The sequence below is a fragment of the Pelodiscus sinensis genome, chromosome 22, assembly GCF_052426305.1.
Source record: "Pelodiscus sinensis isolate ZL-2025 chromosome 22, ASM5242630v1, whole genome shotgun sequence".
Taxonomy (NCBI): domain Eukaryota; kingdom Metazoa; phylum Chordata; order Testudines; family Trionychidae; genus Pelodiscus; species Pelodiscus sinensis.
The window spans coordinates 6,757,553-6,776,818 of NC_143073.1; the positions used below are offsets into that span (position 1 = coordinate 6,757,553).

The window sequence follows — 19,266 nt, forward strand, 5'->3', positions numbered from 1 at the left end:
GCATCCCCTGTCTAGGGTGGGTCTGAGCTCCCAGATCTGGTGCAAGCCCAGCCCACTGCTCCTCCAAGCCGGGTCTCTGCTGCCGGACGGGGAGGAGCAGTGTTTACTGCTCCCACTTCTTATGCATCTTCTTCTGCAGCTTGTGGGCAAGAGTGTCTTTGTCGTGTGTGTGCGCACAGCATCCCGCACAACAGGGCTTTCCTCTCGCCTGGAGTCCGTTGGCGCTCCTGCGATGTATCTAACTCTGTAGCACAGCGTGGTCAGGTTGGAAGGGTTTCAGCCAGCCAGCTCTTAGACTGTGGAAATCGCCAGCTCTCATCTGCTTTGTGTAGAAGGAAGCGTGATGCTGTAGGGCCTGCCCTGCGGAGGGGTGGTTTCAGGACACATCAGGAGCCCTTCGGCTGACAAACCAGGTTAACCCCACAGGGACAGTAACCAGATGTGATGGCCTGGAAAAACCTCCCCCCGCCGAGCAGACTTCACGGGAAATGCTTTTGTTGATGATTAAAGGGACCGAGAAAATAAAATGCAGCCTGGTTCCGCTTCACTGAAAGCAGCTTCCTGTTATCTGACCGGACAGCCGTATTCAAAGCTGGAGGCCTTGTCCCTGTGCCCGATCTCTTTCTCGGTGCGGGGGGTGGGGAGTGAGTGTTTGTCTTACTAGTGAAAGAAGCACAGGGGGGGAAAAGCCTTTTCAGAATATTTTCTTGCACAAGAATAACCTTATTTCAGAGAAGAAGATGCTTGGTTGGGCCATGTGTGTAGTTGTTTAATAAATGGAAAGGTGACCTGCAAAGGGGGTGGAGCGAGCTTGGATTTTTGTGCCTAAACTGATTTTCTCCCGGCCCTGGGAGTACATTACAGATGACTGGTGAACTGGCAGGCTCATGACATCAGCGAGGGCTGAAATCTGATTAAAGGAGACGAGAGGATTTTTTTTTTTAATCCATCTTAAAAATCTAGCTAATTTTTAAAAATGCTTAACTCAACCAGTCAGGGAAGCTACTAGAACACCACAGCAAATGTTCAGACCACAATACCTGGCGGATGAAGGGTGATCACTAGCAGCCGGCATGGATAGACCAAGAACAACTCATGCCAAATCAGCTTGATTTCTTTATTTGACAAGGTAACTGGTTTGATGGATGGGGGAGACTATCTACCTGGGCTTCAGGAAGGTTTTTGACTTGGTCCCACGTGATGTTCTCCTAAATAAGCTGGAGAAACATGCACTCAGTGGAACTGCATTATATAGATACATTATTGGTTAAAGTGTCACCAACAAAGAGTAGCAGCTTACAAGGCGGTGTCCTGGAAGGGTTCCCCAGAGATCTGTTCTGGATCTGGTGTTGAACATCTTTATTAATGACCCAGAGGAAGGAGTAGAGAGCAAACGGATCAGGTGAAACACAGCTTGGAGGAGGGGTTGCAAGCACTTTGGCGGATAGAGCTAAATTGCAACGAGATCTTGATAAACTGGGCTGTAGACAACACAATGCAATTCAACTAAAACAAATGTAAGCTGCTCCCCAGAGGGAAGAGAAACCAAATGTGCAAATACAGGCTGGGGGAAAACTGGCTTGGTAGCAGCACTGCTGAGCAGGACCTGGGAGATACGGTGCGTCTCTTCCTCAACAGGAGACGTCAGCACAGGTTGAACCTCTCTAGTCTGGCACGCTCTGGTCCGGCAACATCCATGATCCAGCATAGTCTGAGAGAGCCTGATGTCCACTTATCCTGATGGTGGACAAGTTTCCCACAGTCCAATAAAGTTTGTTTACAGCCAGCAGTCCTGGGTCTCCATGTTCTGCACTGCTATTCAGCTCTAATTTACCCCTAAATGTCTTCTCCGAACCCAGCAAGCAGTGGATGTGTTGGTCATGCTGCTAGACAATATTGACCTCCCGTCGTCCGGCAATTTCTCTGGTACGGCACCGGTCAAGTCCTGAGAGTGCCAGACTAGAGAGGTCCAACCTGTACAATGCTATTGCCAAGAAAAGCAAATGCAATTAGGAGTTGCATTAACACAGGCATAGCATGCAAGTCACAGGAAGTGACTGTAAAAAAACTTTTTTGGCACTGGCTAGGCCTCCGCTGGAGTGCTGAGTCTAGTTTTGGTCACTGATGTAGAAAAACTGGCAGGGATCCAGAGGTGAGTGGCAAAGAGGATCCAAGGGCTGGAATGCAGCCTTACGAGTAATGGCTGAAGGAACTGGGTATGGTTAGATGGGAAAAGAGGTTAGGGGGTGGGCAGGATACTGGACTTCAAATACTTGAAAGGCTGCCATAAAAAAGTTGGAGAAACATTGTTCTCTCTTGCCACAGAGGCAGGGCAGGAAGCTGTGGGTTCAACCTACATCCAACCAGCTTTAGATTAAATCCCCAGAGAAACTTCCTACCTGTAAGAACATCAGGACAACGGAACAGACATGGCTGGGGAGGTCGTGGAAGTTTCTTTACTGGAGGTTTTCAAAAGGAGGCTGACTAGCCGTCTGTCTTCGACAGGGTGGATGCTACAAATCCTGCGTCTTGGCAAGGGGGTTAGATTAGATGACCTGTGTGGTCCCTTATGATGCTATGAGAATTCTCTCTCCCCATCCCCGCCATTTAAGGGCGGAGGGAGCAATCCACATCTGCAGATCCTTCAGTGTCAAAACATTGCAGCTGGGTGGCCTCATGTCCCCATTCTCCTCTTCGGGCTGGAGGACCCAGCCAGACTGTCTCCCATGATGCACCATGGTGATGATGGCAGATGTAGTTCTACCAGACAGCCTGGGCTACAGAGAACAATGGGGGGGACACACATCCTGCACTACGACTCCCATGAGGCAATGCGGCGGCACTGAACTATTTTCTTGTTTCAGCAAAAATTCCAATGCGTCTGTGGAAAATGTTGATGAAAACAAATTGGGTGGGTGGGGAAAGACCCACTTTTCCAGTCCGCTCCAGTCCAGGTGGTCTCTAAACTCAGTGCTCTGGAGGGAGAGGAGAAATTCTGGCCAAGGAAAACCAGGCAGATTCCTTCGTAGTGCTCGGGGGTCTTTAACACTCGCAGCCCGTGCGATGGGATTGGGGGGTGGGGTTTTGCCCACGCGCAGTGAACTGGATGGAGCTTGATGTGGCAGAGAGAGCCGCTGGGAATGGAGGGCTGCAAGGTTCTTCAGCACAGAGCAGCCTGTGTAGTGTTCTATAGGCGGGTGCAGAAGGGGGCATTTTGGGGGTTTGTGACCCTGGCGGGAGGATACCAACCAGCGTTTTCACCTGGCTGCCTGCCTCGCTGGGAGGCCTTCCAGCCGTTACAGTGGTGATGCCAGGTGCTCCCGGAGGCTCTGCTCTGAATAACTCTTCCCTGGGGAGTGTGGAGCCGCTGTCTTCTCTTCTCCTGCGCTGCAGCCGAGCGTTGCTGACCCGGCCTGGCCTGGGGGCAAGTCTCTTCCACAATCACCGCCCAGCGGCTGGGCCATGGTCCCTGGGGGCTGCTATGCCTGGGCACACCCTTGCCCTAAGGGGTGTGCCCGAAAGCCACAGGGATGGGCACCGTTGGAGACAGAAGCCCAGTTTTGCTCTCCCGGCAGGCGGGAGGTGTGGAGAGCGATTCTCCCCATGGATCTGCACAGGGATAGGGCTGCGTCTCCCCTGAGCTCTAGGGATGGGAAGCCGGGACTCTTTCTAAGCCAGCCTTGCTCCGGAACAAGGGCATGGGAATGGGGGTGCTGGGTTTTTGGCTTCGACCACCGCCACTCACAAAGGGCGTGTTCCCAACCCACTCAGCCAGCTGGGGGCTAGCGCAGGGGCGTCTGATTCACCCTGTGGCCAGGGCAAGGGTATGCTCCATGCCGGGGGCTGGGTGGGGAATACCAAGCTCACAGAGAAGAAAGAGGGCAGCTTTGCAAACCTGGCTGAGAACAGCATGTGCCTGCAGGGCCAGTGATGCTGAACACCCCATTGTAAAGATATTGTCGATACAGTACATGTATTTGTGAGCCCTTCCTTCCTCTCTCCATGCATGTGCCCCCCCCCCCCCCCACACACACACCACGTGGCCCAAAGTTGATGGGGCTGGTAATTTCCCGGCGCTCCTACTGGTACCTTGAGCCACTCGCTTCCCTCTTGGTGCCTCGGATTTCTTCCTTGGACATGGGAAGAATCATTCTTCCCGGCTCGACTAGATCCCGCCCCTGTCTCCGTTCGGCCCAGACCCCCAGGAACAAGCAGCGCCGCCTGTTCCTGGCCAGCACGGCCCGTCCTGATGGCGCTTCCCACTGCTGCGTCGGCTGATCTTTCTGATTCTTTGGGCATGTTCTAGGACGCTTTAAAATAGACCACGCTGAGCGCCAGGGGAAAGTTCAAGGGAACTCGCTGGCATGTTGTTTAGAGCTTCAGCTTGCAGCTGCCGCCCAGGAAGTGGTTACGGTTGTGTCTGGAGGGTGCTGCAACCCCACCCTGAGCTTGAGAAGCAGAACCTAGTGTGTCTTTGCAAAGCAGAGGAAGCTCAAGCTGAAGCGGCTGTGAGTGTGTCTGAAGTGTTTTAATATTTCTAAGCCTGGAAGGAACCGCTGTGATTCCTCTCCAGACTATAAAAGAAATGAGCAAAGTTCAGAGACTAGTAATGCCACACTTCTATGGTGACTCGTGTCTGTGCAGGGAACTCAACATGCTAGAAAAGTGAGAGTTGCACCCATTTTACAGATGGGAGAACTGAGGTCCCGACTAGGGGAAAAGATTGACCCTCAACTCCTGCAGCGAGTCAGTAGCAGAACTGGGACTGGAACTTAGAAATGAAGGATATGAAAGGTAACTTGTAAGCATCACCCTTAATGGGCGATGCTTACCGGTTCCAGTTAAGTTAATCAGTGGAAACATCTTCCGTGCCTGCACCCCCTTTAATTGATTAACTGGTTAAATCTGGTTAACCAATTAAATGGGATTTTATACCCCTGCTAGGAATTGAGACTTTCAGGCATTCCCTTTTCCCCAGCCATTAGACCACACTTCCCCAGGGACGGGAGAACAGAATCCAGGGGGTCCTGCCCCCCCCCCCCCCCCACTCATCTGCTCAGCATGCAGCATATGTCACAGCCAGATACTGCCAGAGGTCTGTCTGGTGTGGCATCCTTCCTGCAGCTGTAACCAATCCCAAATACCCCATATGACAATTTTTGGAAAGTTGCTTCCTTCCTGACCCCCTGCAGCTTATGCCCTGAAGCATGAGATCTGTTGACTGACCAACAGCACGACCTCTGGACTTGGGAAAGTGTGCAGCTGGGAGGCTACCTTGGAAGGTGGGGGGAAGCCACATGCCACATAGCGTAGTAACTCGAGGGTCTTTTGTTTTGCTCGGTGGCGGCTGCAGTCCTCCATCCACAGGGATATTTCCAGCTTACATCTGCTTGGGCTGACTGAGTCGTCCTTTTCTCTGCCACTGCTCCCCGGGTAGAAGAGCCTGCTTGAGATAACAGTACCCCAGCCTTGGCTCCCTGAGATGCATGCAGGGTTGGGTGCGGTGGGAATGGAGCCTCATCGTACAGCAGCGGTTCTTAAACTGGGTTCAAAATTTAAAATGGCCGCCCTTAAAGGGGTATGTGACTTTTTTTTGGCTCTAACTTTCCCCCCGATCCCTTTTCCTCCCACCTCCCCCCAACAAAAAATCCTTGGTGTTCCTCATTAAAACAAAAAAAAATGATTTGGTGTTCCTCGGTCTTAAAAAGTTTAAGAAACACTGTCCTATTGACTGTGTGTGCACTGATGCATCGTGAAATGCCTCTTAATCAAATCTCCCCTTTCTTGGTAGGTGCTGCCAACACAGGCTTTGGGCTGGGGATCCCAACGGCGACCTACGATCCTGAAAACTGAAAGGAAAGGGACTTCCCCCCAGTTCCTCTGGGATTCGCTTGCGGAGACCAATATACCACCTGCTCCATGGAGTGACTCCGAGCAGGGCCTGTGCTGCCGTTTCTCGTGTGTGTGTCCGTCCGTCTGTCCATCCACCCTCCCAGGGAAAGTGGGAGCAAAGCCGGGGGCGGCAGAGCCGGGACCACATTGAGCAGCGGGAGCGATCAGGAAGCAAAAAAGAAAAACTGGAAGCCTCTGCGAATATGAGTGACTTTTGGCACAAGCTGGGCTGCTGCGTAGTAGAGAAACCCCAGCCGGTAAGTTGCTCCCACGTGACTGTGTCACCCTGGCTGCCGTGAGCCAGCAGGGGAGGGAGTAGCACCCGGGGGGGTGGCTGCTCCCGATCAGCCTGTTGCTCCCTTGAGTCAGGCGCCTTGATGCTTGCCACGCCAGGCCGGTTCGCTGTTCCATGGAGGAGAACCTCTGTCAGCTCATACTGCTGTCATGGTTAGCTCTAACAGCATCTCTGAGTGCAAAACCCACCCCAGTTGGGGGGGAGGGCTATGTGTCTTCCTTCCTCCCCCCCCCCCCCTTGCCAGGGGCAGGAGGGGAGCCAGGGAACCGGGGGGGGGGGGGGGGGGATGGCATCAGCAGCAGGAGTCTAGACCACTTCCTGTTCCCCGCATTCTGAGATTGGTGGTGGGAGCAGAGCAACACAGTCCCAGGTGGTACCCAGGTGGTATGTTGCTTGGGGGAGGGCAGGGACAGTGTTTCTTCCCCCCCCCCCACACACACACACTGGAGGAGCTGGGTCAGTGATGGGGGGGACCAGACCCCTGGCTCTGCTGGTCTTATGGGCCACATTGCTCCGGGGGGTGGGGAGGGTGATAGAGGAAGAGGTGGGTGGAGAAAGGGCGAGGGAAGGGCAGGGAGAGGAGGGGCCTGGGCAGAGGGGGAGGGGCCTGGGCGGAGGGGGAGGGGCCTGTCATGAGGCCAGTGGCCCATCACCTCGTCCCACCTCTCCAATATCTGGGCTCTCCTGGGCTGGAATTCTGCAATTCTGCCCCCTTGTCTATGTGAGGGCGCTTGCGCTTTCTCTCTGCTAGGAACGCCCCAGTAGCATAGCTGCAGCTGTGGTAAAGAGGGTTGCTTCCGTCCCTGTGGCAAACCCGTCTCTCAGAAGGGGAGTGATTCTTCCCTTGACCTTGCCACATCTTCACTGGGCTTCAGTCGGCACAGCTGCAGCACGGAGGGATGTGAGGTTTTTTTAATTCAGATTAACTTTCCTGACCGTCCCCATGTGAACGAGATCTTAGGCCAGGCCGGCGTGGACAGCCGCGGATCCTCTCTGCAGAAGTCTGTGACCGAAGTGAGGTGGTATTTTTAGCAGCAGGAACAAAGCAGAAGAGACTTCGCCTCAGTCCGCTTTCCCCTAAGTGGCTGGCTCTCCTCTTTTTGGCCCTTCTGGTCCAAACCGTCAAGACGACCCCGATGTACGCGAGGCAGGTGCAGCTTCTTCAGTCCCCTCCCGCGGGTGCCTGTGTCTGAGGGTTGGTCTGCAGGGGAAAGTTAAGTCACTCGGGGTGTGAAAGTGTAGTTAAGCTAAGATAACCTCCAGCTACAGCCTTTTGGGGAAGTGGATTAACTGCAGCAGCAGGAGAACCGCTCTTGTTGGAGTAGGTCGCGTTGCTGCTGTAGTGTTAGAAGTGCAGACCTGGCTTCGGTCTGCTTCCCCTAAGCAGCTAGCTCTCCTCTTTCTGGTCCCCCTTGTCCAAACTATCAAGCTAACAGCCACTGCTCAGCAAAAAGAATTATCTAGAGGCGTTCTCTGCTTCCTGCTCGTCTCTCCCCCCCCACACACATTGAATTAAACCAATATATAACCATGATTCTGGGACGCATTCACAGCAGTGCTGTGAGCAAGACACGAGAAGTCATTCTTCCGCTCTGCTCTGCACTGATTAGGCCTCAATTGGAGTATTGTGTCCAGTTCTGGGCACCGCATTTGAAGAAAGATGTGGAGAAATTGGAGAAGGTCCAGAGAAGAGCAACAAGAATGATGAAAGGTCTAGAGAACATGAGCTATGAGGGAAGGTTGAAAGAATTGGGCTTATTTAGTTTAGAGAAGATTGAGGGGGGGGACGTGATCGTGGTTTGCAGGTGTCACAAGGAGAAGGGAGAAAAAATTGTTCTCCTTGACCTCCTGAGGACAAGACAAGAAGCAATGGGCTTAAACTGCAGCAAGGGAGGTTGAGGTTGGACATTAGGAAAAACTTCCTGTCCAAGTGGTTAAACACTGGAATAAATTGCCCAGGGAGGTTGTGGATCTCCATCCCTGAAGATATTTAAGTGCAGGGGCCTGGACTCGATGACCTCTCAAGGTCCCTTCCAGTTCTAGTATTCTATAATTCCTGGATCCAAACAATCAGGTCAACAGAGTGTGTTGATTCCAGAGCAGCTGCACATCCAGAGCACCTGTCTCCTGCATTCTGGAGCCGAGCGTTGAGCCACCTACCTCTGAAATCTGCTGCTCCTGCAGAAAGAGGCAAAAGGAAAAGCCCCTCTTACGCTTGTGCAGAAGGGAAAGCGATTCCTTCCTGGCCCTTGCTCTGGTCAGCCTTGAAGCATGAGACCGACCTGGTGGTGAGGCATGGGCTTGGCTAGCACATACCTCACTCTCCCGGGGATGGGCCTGCAGGGCTAAGCGAGGACGCGTGCAGCGGGCAGGCCGATTTGAGTGTGAAGGAGCCTTTTGTGTGAATTGCTTTGGAGCTGAGAACCAGGCTGTAGAATCCAGCCAGACCGTTCAACTCTGCCCGCTAACACATCACCCTCGTCTCCGTGTCCAGCGCTGTCTCGGTCCTTCCCTCCTGCCCTGGCCTGAGGCGCCTTCTCTCCTGGCTCCCCTTTTCTGTGCTGAATTGTCGTTTAGAGGAGGAGCTTGGTGGGCATTGGCTCCCCTCTGCTCCTGTCCCGGCCAGCCCAACCTCTGGCAGGAGCAAGGCTGCGTCCTCCCAGGGGTGTTAGTGCAGAGGGAGACTTTGCCCCGGGATGCGGGGAGGCCCTGGCGTATGTCGCAGGATGTAAGAGCTTGGTGGAGAGGAGGGAGACAGAAGCCAGTGGAGTGTTGTTCTAAGGGGTGGGAAGGAAAGGCACTTGCCTGGAGTCATGCCGATCTGGAAATAAACCCAGGAGTTCTGATGCCCAGTCCTGCTCTATGCCATCCCCCCCCCCCCCATCTGCTCCTAGTTCTCCTGCCACCTAGCCCGCTTTGCTCTCCTCCCCCAGCCTCCAGTGCCCACAAACGCACATGCAGGCGGCCCCCTTAGCGGAATCAGAGGGGTGAGCGGTGCCAGCCCCATACCAGTCTGCAAAGCTGCCTGGATCCTGGCACCGAAGGCTCCTTGGCGCGAAGAGCCATGTCCCCCTCCCGCGGAGCGGCGCAGAGGCAGGAATCCACCAGCGCTTGCTGCCAACTTCCAAAGGCTTCATTAATTCACTAGCTTGTTTGGGCCTTTCTTTCCCTGCGCTGGTATGTGCTTAACCCTTGGCGTGCCTGGCCCGGGGCAAGCCTGGTGCCCTGTTGCGGCTGGGGCTGTACCCTGCCCCGCAGGCATGCGGGGGACGTGCCCGCTGGACTCCTCCCTGTCTGCAGATGGAGGTTGCGCCGAGCTCTGACCACTGAGCATGACTGCCCGTGGCTCCTGGCTGCTGGATCACCCTCCCCTTTCTGCGGTGGTGCCAGCCATCTGTGCCCTCCCCCCACCGCGCACACAGGCAGTTCTCACAGAAAGCTAAAAATAATCTGCCCTGAAATGTGAACAGAAACTAGCAGGCTGGTTCCCTCTGGGCCCCTGGCCTGCTCAGAGTATCCGCATTAACCCTTCCAAGGAGGTCAGGTTTGATTGAACCAGGTTCATCCACCTCCCAGGCACCTAGAGGGGGCTGGTGTAGCCCCCCATGTGGCGCTTGGCCTCCAGCCACCCATCACTTAGGCCACCTGTTCCGGGGTGACGAAGGACAACTGTCGCCGAGCCTCCCCGGACAGGGTTCAGCTGCAGCTTGATGCTGGGCCCAGCCCTAGAGACGAATCCATCCCAGGGACCCTACCACCCAGGTCCTTAGCACTGTTCCCTCTAATCTTTCCCATCTACGAGCAGAATAAATTTTGTTTTGTGCACCAAAGCATGTGCAAATGTGCACCACCAGGAGGAACACAAACCTTTCTGAGGGCGCTCTGCTAAAGAGCTGGGAATCTCTTCTGAGCAGTCGCATATAAGCACCTAGTGTACAGGGACTTGGTTCCCTTTTGCTATTTCCCTGGGCTGCTACCTTCCAAGCTCTCCCCTCTCCCCCGCCCCATTTTCTCCCCCCTCCTTCTGGATTCCTTGTAGTCTTTTTCTTTCATGGCAAATCAAGGTGGACTGGTTAATGTGTTGTCCCCCCCACCTCCCCTGTTTAAATACCCAGAGGTTTGTTCTCTCCTTCTGTGTCGGTCTCAAGACCATTCTGTAACTGCCTCCTTTCTCCTCTGTTTTCCCTGAATAACCTAATGTAACGTGTTACATGAAGCTGTTTACATTCCTCCGAGCTTTTCCCTTGTTATCAAGGCGCTTACATACCTCTGCAAGGTGATCAATTGTTTCTCCTGCCTCACAGTGTGTATATGTAGAGTCCACTTTTGTGTTTACTGATTCAAGCCACAGGGACCAATTCATACGCTGCACAAAATCACTTTGCTTTTCCCAGCGGGGCCCTAAGGTTTGTCATCATCCTCCATTCTAGGGCACAAACCAAAAACTCTTTTTTTCCCCTCCTCCCCCCCCCCTGCCATTGATTACCTATTTTGCGTTCCTTTGAAATTTTTGCAGCGTGAGGCTTTTTGACTTGCAATTGACTCATGAGACAAGGGGAGGTCAAATCTTGTATTGGAGCCACTTCTGTTGAAGGGTTCTGTTTGGCTGGAAGGCTTCTCTCTCTCTCTCTCTCTCTCTCTCCAAAATAAAAGATCTTCCCTCACTTACCTGTTCTCCCTAATAACCAGGCACTGCTCAGACACACTCCGGGGCTTTTCTGTATCCGTTCCTAACAGTGCTTTTAGCTACTTTGTCCGCCATTTCATGCACTGGGATTCAAGCTACGCTTTTCTAGATCTGTGATGAGAAGTGTCCCGACATTGATGAAATCACTCTGACATAGGGAGACACCCCCCTTTTTTAAATTGCAGTAAGGCTTGATATTGAATTGGAAGAAAATTAGTGGCGGCCGCTGCGGGCTGTCCATCACAGATCCAGCTTAATGCCAGCATTGCTGCTAACATGTGGGCTGGCATAGCCGGTTTTATAGTGGCTGCTGTTTTAGATGTACTGATTCCTGACCTTGGACATGCCTCATGCCGTTGCACACCCCACCCACTGCCATCCAGGCCTTGCACACCTACATACTGTGCACCCCTAAGCCACCCTCACTCACCCAAACACAGCACCACTGACACCTATCATGACACACAGAACAAATCACATCAAACCAATCACAGCTTTGTTTGATAGGATAACAAGCCTTGAGAATAAGGGAGAAGCAGTGAACGTGGCATACCTAGACTTTAGTAAGGCATGTGACACAGTCTTACATGATCTTATCAATAAATTAGGACAGTGGTCCCCAACACGGTGCCCACAGGCGCCATAGCACCCACCAGGGCATCCATGAACGCCCGCAGAATCCTCTGGGCTGCCCTCTCCTCCCCCCAGCACGTGGCACATGTGCGGTGTCGGCGCAGGGCGCATGGGCGGCTCTTGCCCCCGGGCACATGGCACGTGCATGGTGCTGGCCCTAGGCACAGGGCGCATGGGCGGCCCCTGCCCTGGGCATGTGGCACATGCGTGGTGCCGGCCTCGGGCACATGGGCAGCCCTGCCTCCGGGCGCATGCGTGGCCCCACCCCCGGACACCTGGCACGTGAGCAGCCCAGCAGCCCCGAAAGGTTGGGGACCACTGAATTAGGAAAATACAATGGGGCTACTGTAAGGTGGGTGCATAACTGGCTGGACAACCGTTCTCAGAGTAATTATTCACGGTTCACAGTCACGCTGAAAGGGCATAACAAGTGGGGTGCCGCAGGGATCTGTTCTGGGACTGGTTCTGTTCTGTATCTTCATCGGTGATTTAAATGATGGCATAGAGAGGATGCTTATTAAATTAGCAGATGTTACCAAGCTGGGAGGGGTTGCAAGTGCTTTGGAGGAGAGGGTCACAATGATCTGGGGACACTGGAGAAATCATCTAAGGTAAACAGGATGAAGTTTAATAAGGGCAAATGCAAAGTGCTCCACGTAGGAAGGAACAATCCATTTCACACACACAGAATGGGAAGAGACTGTTTGGGAAGGAGTCCTGCAGAAAGGGATCTAGGGGGCATAGTGGACCACAAGCTAAATAGGAGTCAACAGTGTGACGCTGTTGCAAAAAAAGCAAATGTGATTCTGGGAGGCATGAACAGGAATGTTGTGAGCAAGACACGAGGAGTCCTTCTTCCGCTCTGCTCTGCGCTGATTAGGCCTCAGTTGGAGTATTGTGTCCAGTTCTGGGCACCACATTGCAGGAAAGATGTGGAGAAAATTAGAGAAGGTCCAGAGAAGAGCAAGAAGCATGATTAACGGTCCAGAAAACATGAGCTATGAGGGAAAACTGAAGGAATTGGCTGGTTTAGTTTGAAAAGAGAAGACCGAGGGGATAAGATAGCAGTTTTCAGGTATCTAAAAGGGTGTCCTAGGGAAGAGGGGGGAATATTGTTCTCCTTGGCCTCTTATGCTAGTACAAGAAGCCATGAGCTTAAACTGCAGCAAGGGAGGTTTAGGGACAGTAGGAAAAACTTCCTAACTGTGAGGGTCCCAGCTTGCACTGGGTCCAGGACCTACCGCCGCTGTGGCTCTGCATTTAAAGTGTTAGGAGCCAGGCAGGCAGCCCGGCTCCGTTCCAGCTCGCACCGGGTCTGGGACTCAGACACACACACCCTGGACAGGGGCTGATTAGACACACAGCAGTGTGGGGTAGCAGGGGGCTCCTCAGGGGTGAGGCTGCCAGCTGCCAGCCCTGTCCCCGGGGACTATAGAGTAGTCGACTGCTAAGAATTCATGAGGTTAATCGACTGTTCAGTTAGCGGATCTTTAACGTCCCTAGCCTTGTAGCATCCCATGGGTGTAGCAATAAATGCACCCTGCGCAGCTCATGGAGTCTGTGCTTGCATTAAAGCAAATGGATGAAGTCCTGCTTTCAATGCCGACCCCAAAGCCATAGTTCAGGGATGGAAAACCTAAGGCCCAGGTGCTGGATCGGGCCCCTATCTTGCCTGGATCCGGTTCCTGAGGCTCGAGGCTTCTCCCAGTATCAGGGTAGCCCGCTCTGGTGTTCAGGCTTTGCGTCCCCGTCCCCGTCCCCCTCTCCGTCCCCGTGAACCTCCCCCGCAGGACTGGAGCAGCAGCACCCTACTTCCTACCCAGAACCCCCAGCCCACTCCTGCACCCTCCCAGACCCCCCAACTCGCTTCTGCACCCTCACCCCAAACCCGCTTCCCAGCAGCCCCCTCCCACACACTGAACCCCTCACTTTTTGTCTGACCCCAGAGCCTAGTGGGGGCCAGAAAATTGACTAGCCCAGCCACTCCCCCCCCCCCCCCGGCTCTGATGTGCACGGGGGTGTTCTGCTTCTCAGTTGGGGCCACACCAATGAGGGGCTTTTCTTTGGGGGGGGGGGGGGTTTGCTTCTCACTTGTGTGTGGCCACTGACTGATTTTTTCGGTGGGGCAGTGGCCCCGATCCAAAAAAGGTTCCCAACCCTCATAATTGATCGATAATTGGCCTGTTTAAAGCACGGTGTGCGTTCAGCTGTGTTTTCGTATCCATCCCCAAATTAGTCCCACCTAGACTTTTGAAGCAGGTTGATCCTTCCTTTGCTTTTATCTTTCACTGTCTGTGTGATCTTTCCACAGTTATCCGGTATTAAACATACCCCTAGAAATCAAACCCTTTTATCTCTGTCTAGAGGGCTTATCTCCTACAGACATAAGGCACATTCCTATGTAGCTTCCCCTTTTGAGAAGAACAATCCTTTTGTTTCACAGCCGAGAACTTGAACCCCCATATGTTTCTCCAGGTTCAAATGTCTCTTGGTGCTTTGTTGAGTCTCTTTTCAGCCTCCCCTGTATTCCTGCTCCTAATTCATTCATCTTGCTCTGAAAATAAGGGCTGGGGCTAGTGTCACTCTTCTTTATCGTGACGCGCTCTAGCCCAGTCTTAAATAGGAGTGGGCTGATGGTCAGGGGTGCCTCTGGTTTCTCCCACCCCTGGACTGAACACGTTTTCTTACGTGCACCAGTGCGGAGGTGCCGTGCGATGAGGTGCTGTACGACACATCACCTTTATAGTGGTGCACATAACAAAACTCATAGGGCGAGAGTGGGGCCTGAGGGGTTCTGAGTGTGGGAGGGGGCTAAGGGACTCAGGGTTGGGGTGCAGGAATGTGAGGGCTCCAGCTTGGGGGGCAGGCTCTAGGACAGAGCTTGGGTTGAGGGGCTGAATGCTGGGACAGAGGTTGGGGTGCAAGGGTGCTGGCTAAGGATTCAGGCTCTGGGGGGAGGTGTAGGGAGGGCACTAGGTTTTGTAAGGGGCTCAACTGGCGGTTGGAGTGCAGGAGGGGGAAAGAGGGACCCCTGGCCACTACAGCTTGGTGCTGGGGCAGGTGGAGAGTGGCTCCTTCCCACATCCCTGGCAGTTTCAGGGCTGAGATCTCTTCCCGTTGCAGCCGTGAGCACCTGCGCGGGGCTTAATGAGCATTAACCGATGGTGCTTCCCAGTGGTCCATCCCATTGTTAAAATGAGAGCGATTTGACACCTCTTTCCCATCACTGACCAGCTTGGTCTGTAACTGAGAAATTCTCGCTTTATCCCCGTTGCACGGATTGTCCAGTTGGCCCCGTTCCGCGCTCAGCTTCGTGGCTTGAGAGGACTGGCCGTCCCGCTGTTTAACCCTGGCCCGTCTCGCAGGTGACTTAATCGGCCTCTTGTCTGTGGCTACTGTGGGCTGCATCCCCATCCCATCGACGTGAGGGGGGCACAGGCTGTTTGTTCCAGCGAGTCAGGAAATGGGCAAGTTTGGCTTTTAAGAAACTTCCTTTTGCCCCAAGTGGGAACAAAGCGTCCCCCTGGCTGCCCAGCGACCCCACGAAGCCGCCGTTCCAGAAACCTCTAAAAAGCCTGCTGGCCGTGTCCTGTGCCGACACGTCTCTTCAGTTGAAATGAAACGTTTCAACGACTTAGTTGGGGTTGGTCCTGCTGTGGGCAGAGGACTGGACGCAGTGACCTCCTGAGTTCTCTTCCAGCCCTAGGATTCTCGGATTCTGTGACTTCCCGTCCATTTGCGATACGTTCCTGCGAACTTGGGTTGCTTTTGGCCTTTTTCTGATGGCAAACCATTCGGCGGGAAACTTTTTCGTTGCCTAGCTCTGCGGTTTAGTCTGGTTGAGGAGCCAGCCAGGAGCAAGGCAGAACAGTGGTTCAGTCCGTCCAGTTCCATTGCAGATCAGGATGTAAAATGCCCATAATGCAAGTGTGACGGCGCGTTGGGGTCCCCCGCCTCCTGCACCCCCGAAATGGCATGAACAGACTCCACCAGCCGGTAGAATAGAGGTGGTTTATTGCTTCTTCAGGATACAGCACAGATGTCATCAGGTTACAGGACAGGCCTAGGATGCCTCAGCCCCCCTTGATATGGGGGGGGGGGTCTCGGCTTCTAAACCCCCCAGCCTGTTGCTGAGGCTGCTTCCTCCATGCTCCCAGACAGAAACTAACTCCCTCTCCTCCAGCCCTGCCCCCCAGCCAGGGCAGCATTCACCTTCCTTTATTCCTCTCCATGGGGGTTAGCTGGTCTGACCGGTTGAGAGATCCCTTTGCATAATGACCCATCCCTGTCCTTCTGGGCTGTGGAACCGGCAGCAGCCAGTGGGGTTACCACAGCCCCATAGAAACCAGCAAGTTCACCCCCCACTACGTCACAGCAAGCAACGCTAATACCCCGAAAAGACTCGGGCCTGGTCTTATGCAATTTGGATAGACCAGGAACAGGCTGCTTCCGACCTGCGCATCCCAACGCTGCCGCCGTTGGAGCCTTTCTGTGCACGGCACCCATCCTCCCGCTTCCTGTTGCAATGACAACGTCTTTTGAAATATTTCCTCCCTGTCACAGCCTGGGCACTCGGCTTCAAAGCCCTGGGCTCCGCAGCTAGCGGGAGGGCGTCAGAGCCCGGCATCCTGTTTACCTTCCCTCCCTTGGGTGTGTTTCAAGTCACCGTTTGCAGCCTCAGCGAGGCGGAGACGTGAAAGCTGCTGGCCAGAGGAGATCCGTTGGCCGCTGACCGCGGTTAGCTGCAGGAGGAGCAGTGCCCCCGTTGTGTTCACCAGCTGTGATCAGATCTGTGTCTCCCCCATCACGAGGGAGTTGTCCTCCCTCTCTAAGGCTTTGCGACCCCTATTTGAATGGTGGGGGTACGTCCGCCTCCCCACTTCGTTCCACAGGAGACGTGATCTCAACCCTTTCCCCGTGTGGTGGGTTGGGAAGTTCGGCAGCAGCAGCCACTGCTAGGTTCCCAGCAGGGTAGACGGGCTTGTTCGCTGCTGCTGTCTTACCCCCCGGCAGGCATTCTCGGATGAGGTTCTGACTCTGCCTTCCCAGCTGGGATGGGTGGCGTCTCCCTTTCCTTGGGCTCGCCCCCAATCTGAAGGATCCAGCCTGCAGAGGTCCTGCCGCTCCCCTGCCCCAAGGCCAATCGGCCTGGGGGAAGGGGGAGCTGTGTGAAGCTTCCTTCGCCCTGCCCCGCCCTGCAAGGAGCCCGCGGCACTTCAAAGTGCCACATGCTCCTTGCAGGGCGGGAGGAGGCTTCCCGCACTCCCCTGCCCCCAGACCGTGATTGGCCTGGGGGTAGAGGAGGGTGCCTAGTGGGAAGGGGGGGCAAAGGGGCTCCCCCACCCCCAGACCAATCGTGGTCTGGGGGTCAGGTAGCCCCGCCCCTTCCTGTTTAGGCCCTGCCCCTTCCAGGTGATTTTTGAAGTGGCCCCCAGGCAAAAAATATTGCCCACCCCTGAAGTATGCAGACCCATGGCCTCGCTGGCCTGCCTTGGGCACCAGCCAAGAGCAAACCCTTTGGAAGGCACCTGGCGGGTGGGCACCAGGTTGTAAATTGGCGGCATGCACAGGGGTGGGATCTCCAAGATTCACTGCCTCTCTACACTCATTCACCCCGGCCCCAGGTGTGGGGGTCAGGAAGAAACGTTCTGGCTGGAGAACATCCCCTGGGCTCTTCACCAGGATGGGTTTATCCTGGACGTGGAGAAAGATTAGCCCCAAGGATCAGGCAGGCGATCACTTTCTCTGAGGATCCCTCTCCTCGGATGCTCTCGGAGGGCAAACGCCTGGGGGCTGGCTCAGCGTCTGCTTTCTGGGTCTCCTAATGACTCAAGCCTGATATGACTCGGTCACCCCTTTCCCCTGCCCGGCAGCCTCCTTCCTTGTCACGGGCTCCGGGCTAGATTCCACGCTGGCTCTGTAGACTTCGGTGGAGTTGCCAACTCTAGCAGAGGCCCTGACAGCAGAATTTGGCTCGCAGGGCTTCTCTCTAACCTCCTGAATGCCGCTCCAGCAGTGCAAAGGCCTTTTGGGGAGGTAGCTCAAGGCCCAGGGAAACCTTCCCCCAGAGCGGGAGCAGCACAGGGCGAGGTACGTGGTGCTGCCCCCTGACCTACATGGGAGGACCCAGAGTGCTTTGTGTTCTGGGAAATTGCGGCAATGCAGCTCCGATCCCCAGGGCTGCTCGAACTGTATTACAGGGGCCAGCAGCACCTAGGAGAGTCAAATTGAGGCAGCACCGAGTTCCTTTTTCTTCTCAAGAGATGCCAAATCCCTGCCCCATCTGTGCCTCAGTTTCCCCATGTGCAATTCGGGCGTGATGAAACACTCCCTCGTGTATAAAGCACTTTGCCAGCCCCTAAAAACCACCCGAAGGGGCAACACATGTTCAGCCTGCTAGCTGTCCTTGCCACGAAGCCCCTGGGTACAGTCCATGCCATAACTGCCTGTCAGTGTTGTCTCTCTTTGCCAGCAAGACATTAATGTTAATTTACGCGCCTGTTAAATCTTCTTTCTTTTTGTCCTCTCTGCAGAAAAAGAAGAGGAGGCGAATTGACCGCACCATGATAGGGGAGCCAATGAATTTTGTACACCTGACGCACATCGGATCGGGTGATATGGCAGCTAACGAGGGCCTTCCTATGGTACCGTATCATTTTAATCCTTCATTTGGGGCATGGGACAATCTGTAGAGCAACAATACCCCACTGCAACTGCAAGGAGGAAACGGAGGGCTTGTCTACACAGGGACATGCAGGGAAATGTAATCCGAATTAACTGTGAATTGGAATTGGCTTAGTTTAACTACATTAAACCCCTGTGGGAACATCTTCATTCAGAAACCAAATAAAGGCAATGTTAATTCTGAATGAAGGTATTCGGTACAGGGGTCTTTCTGTGGTTTAACTAATCTATTTCAAATTCACATTATTAGTTAATTCAGATTAACTTTCTTGCATGTCCCTGTTTAGACAAGCCTTGCAGAGTCATTCCACCCCAATGACTGGATGCCACTGAAACAAAACCGCCCTCTCTCATTCCTGCCTAGAGCTGTCCCTTCTGGCCACCTCTACATCAGCCTTGCAAGACAGCATCTCATGCTTGCCGGGCTGGTAAATTGTCATGACCCATTTGCCAGACCGACTTTAATGCTGTTGATGGATTGGTATTATGTTATTACCCCGGATGGGAAATGAACTCAAGTCAGAGCTGAGAAGCTGCTGTTGTGATCATTTTTTCCCCACCTTAAAATTAACGTGCTGTTCGTGTGGCTAAAAACTCGGTGGCGGGGAACTTCGCCCTTGGATAAGCACTGAGCCTTTGAGTAAAACGCTAGTGGGTGCTAGAACAAAATGGGAAGAAAACATGATCCAGTGCCTGAGTTCTTAACGTGGGAGTTACAACTGCCCTTCTAATTCTGTGGAATGGGGAAGAGGACAGTCCCGGCAGGGGATCTCAGGGTGGAAAAGGTGGGAAACCACATTCGGAAGTGGCTCTCTTCGTACAGTGGAAAATGGCTCTCTTCATACAGTGCCTACTACAATTGGGTCCTGACTGACTGATTGGGGTCTACATAATAGGGATAATTAATAGCATCTGGGCACCTGGACGAAAGGAAACCCTTGTGTTTAAGGAACAGGGCTGGATGTCTGGCCACCAACATGCAATTCCTACCTTTGCCACTGGTTCACTTTGTGACCCTAGTAAGTCACCTCCCTTTGCCTTCGCTACCATCTGTACTGGGATGAAGAGAGTTACT

The 19,266-nt window shown here is 53.9% G+C and overlaps 1 protein-coding gene across 1 annotated transcript in view; it reads left to right on the plus strand.

Moving 5' to 3' along the window:
* CDC42SE1 (CDC42 small effector 1) overlaps positions 1–19,266 on the plus strand; it is a 59,021-nt gene that overhangs the window by 22,935 nt on the left and 16,820 nt on the right. Inside the window, exons 2-3 of the mRNA XM_075907982.2 lie at positions 5,792–6,149; positions 18,041–18,151. Of these exons, the coding sequence (XP_075764097.1) occupies positions 6,096–6,149; positions 18,041–18,151 (165 nt within the window). The 5' untranslated portion in view covers positions 5,792–6,095. The remainder of the gene's footprint in view (positions 1–5,791; positions 6,150–18,040; positions 18,152–19,266) is intronic.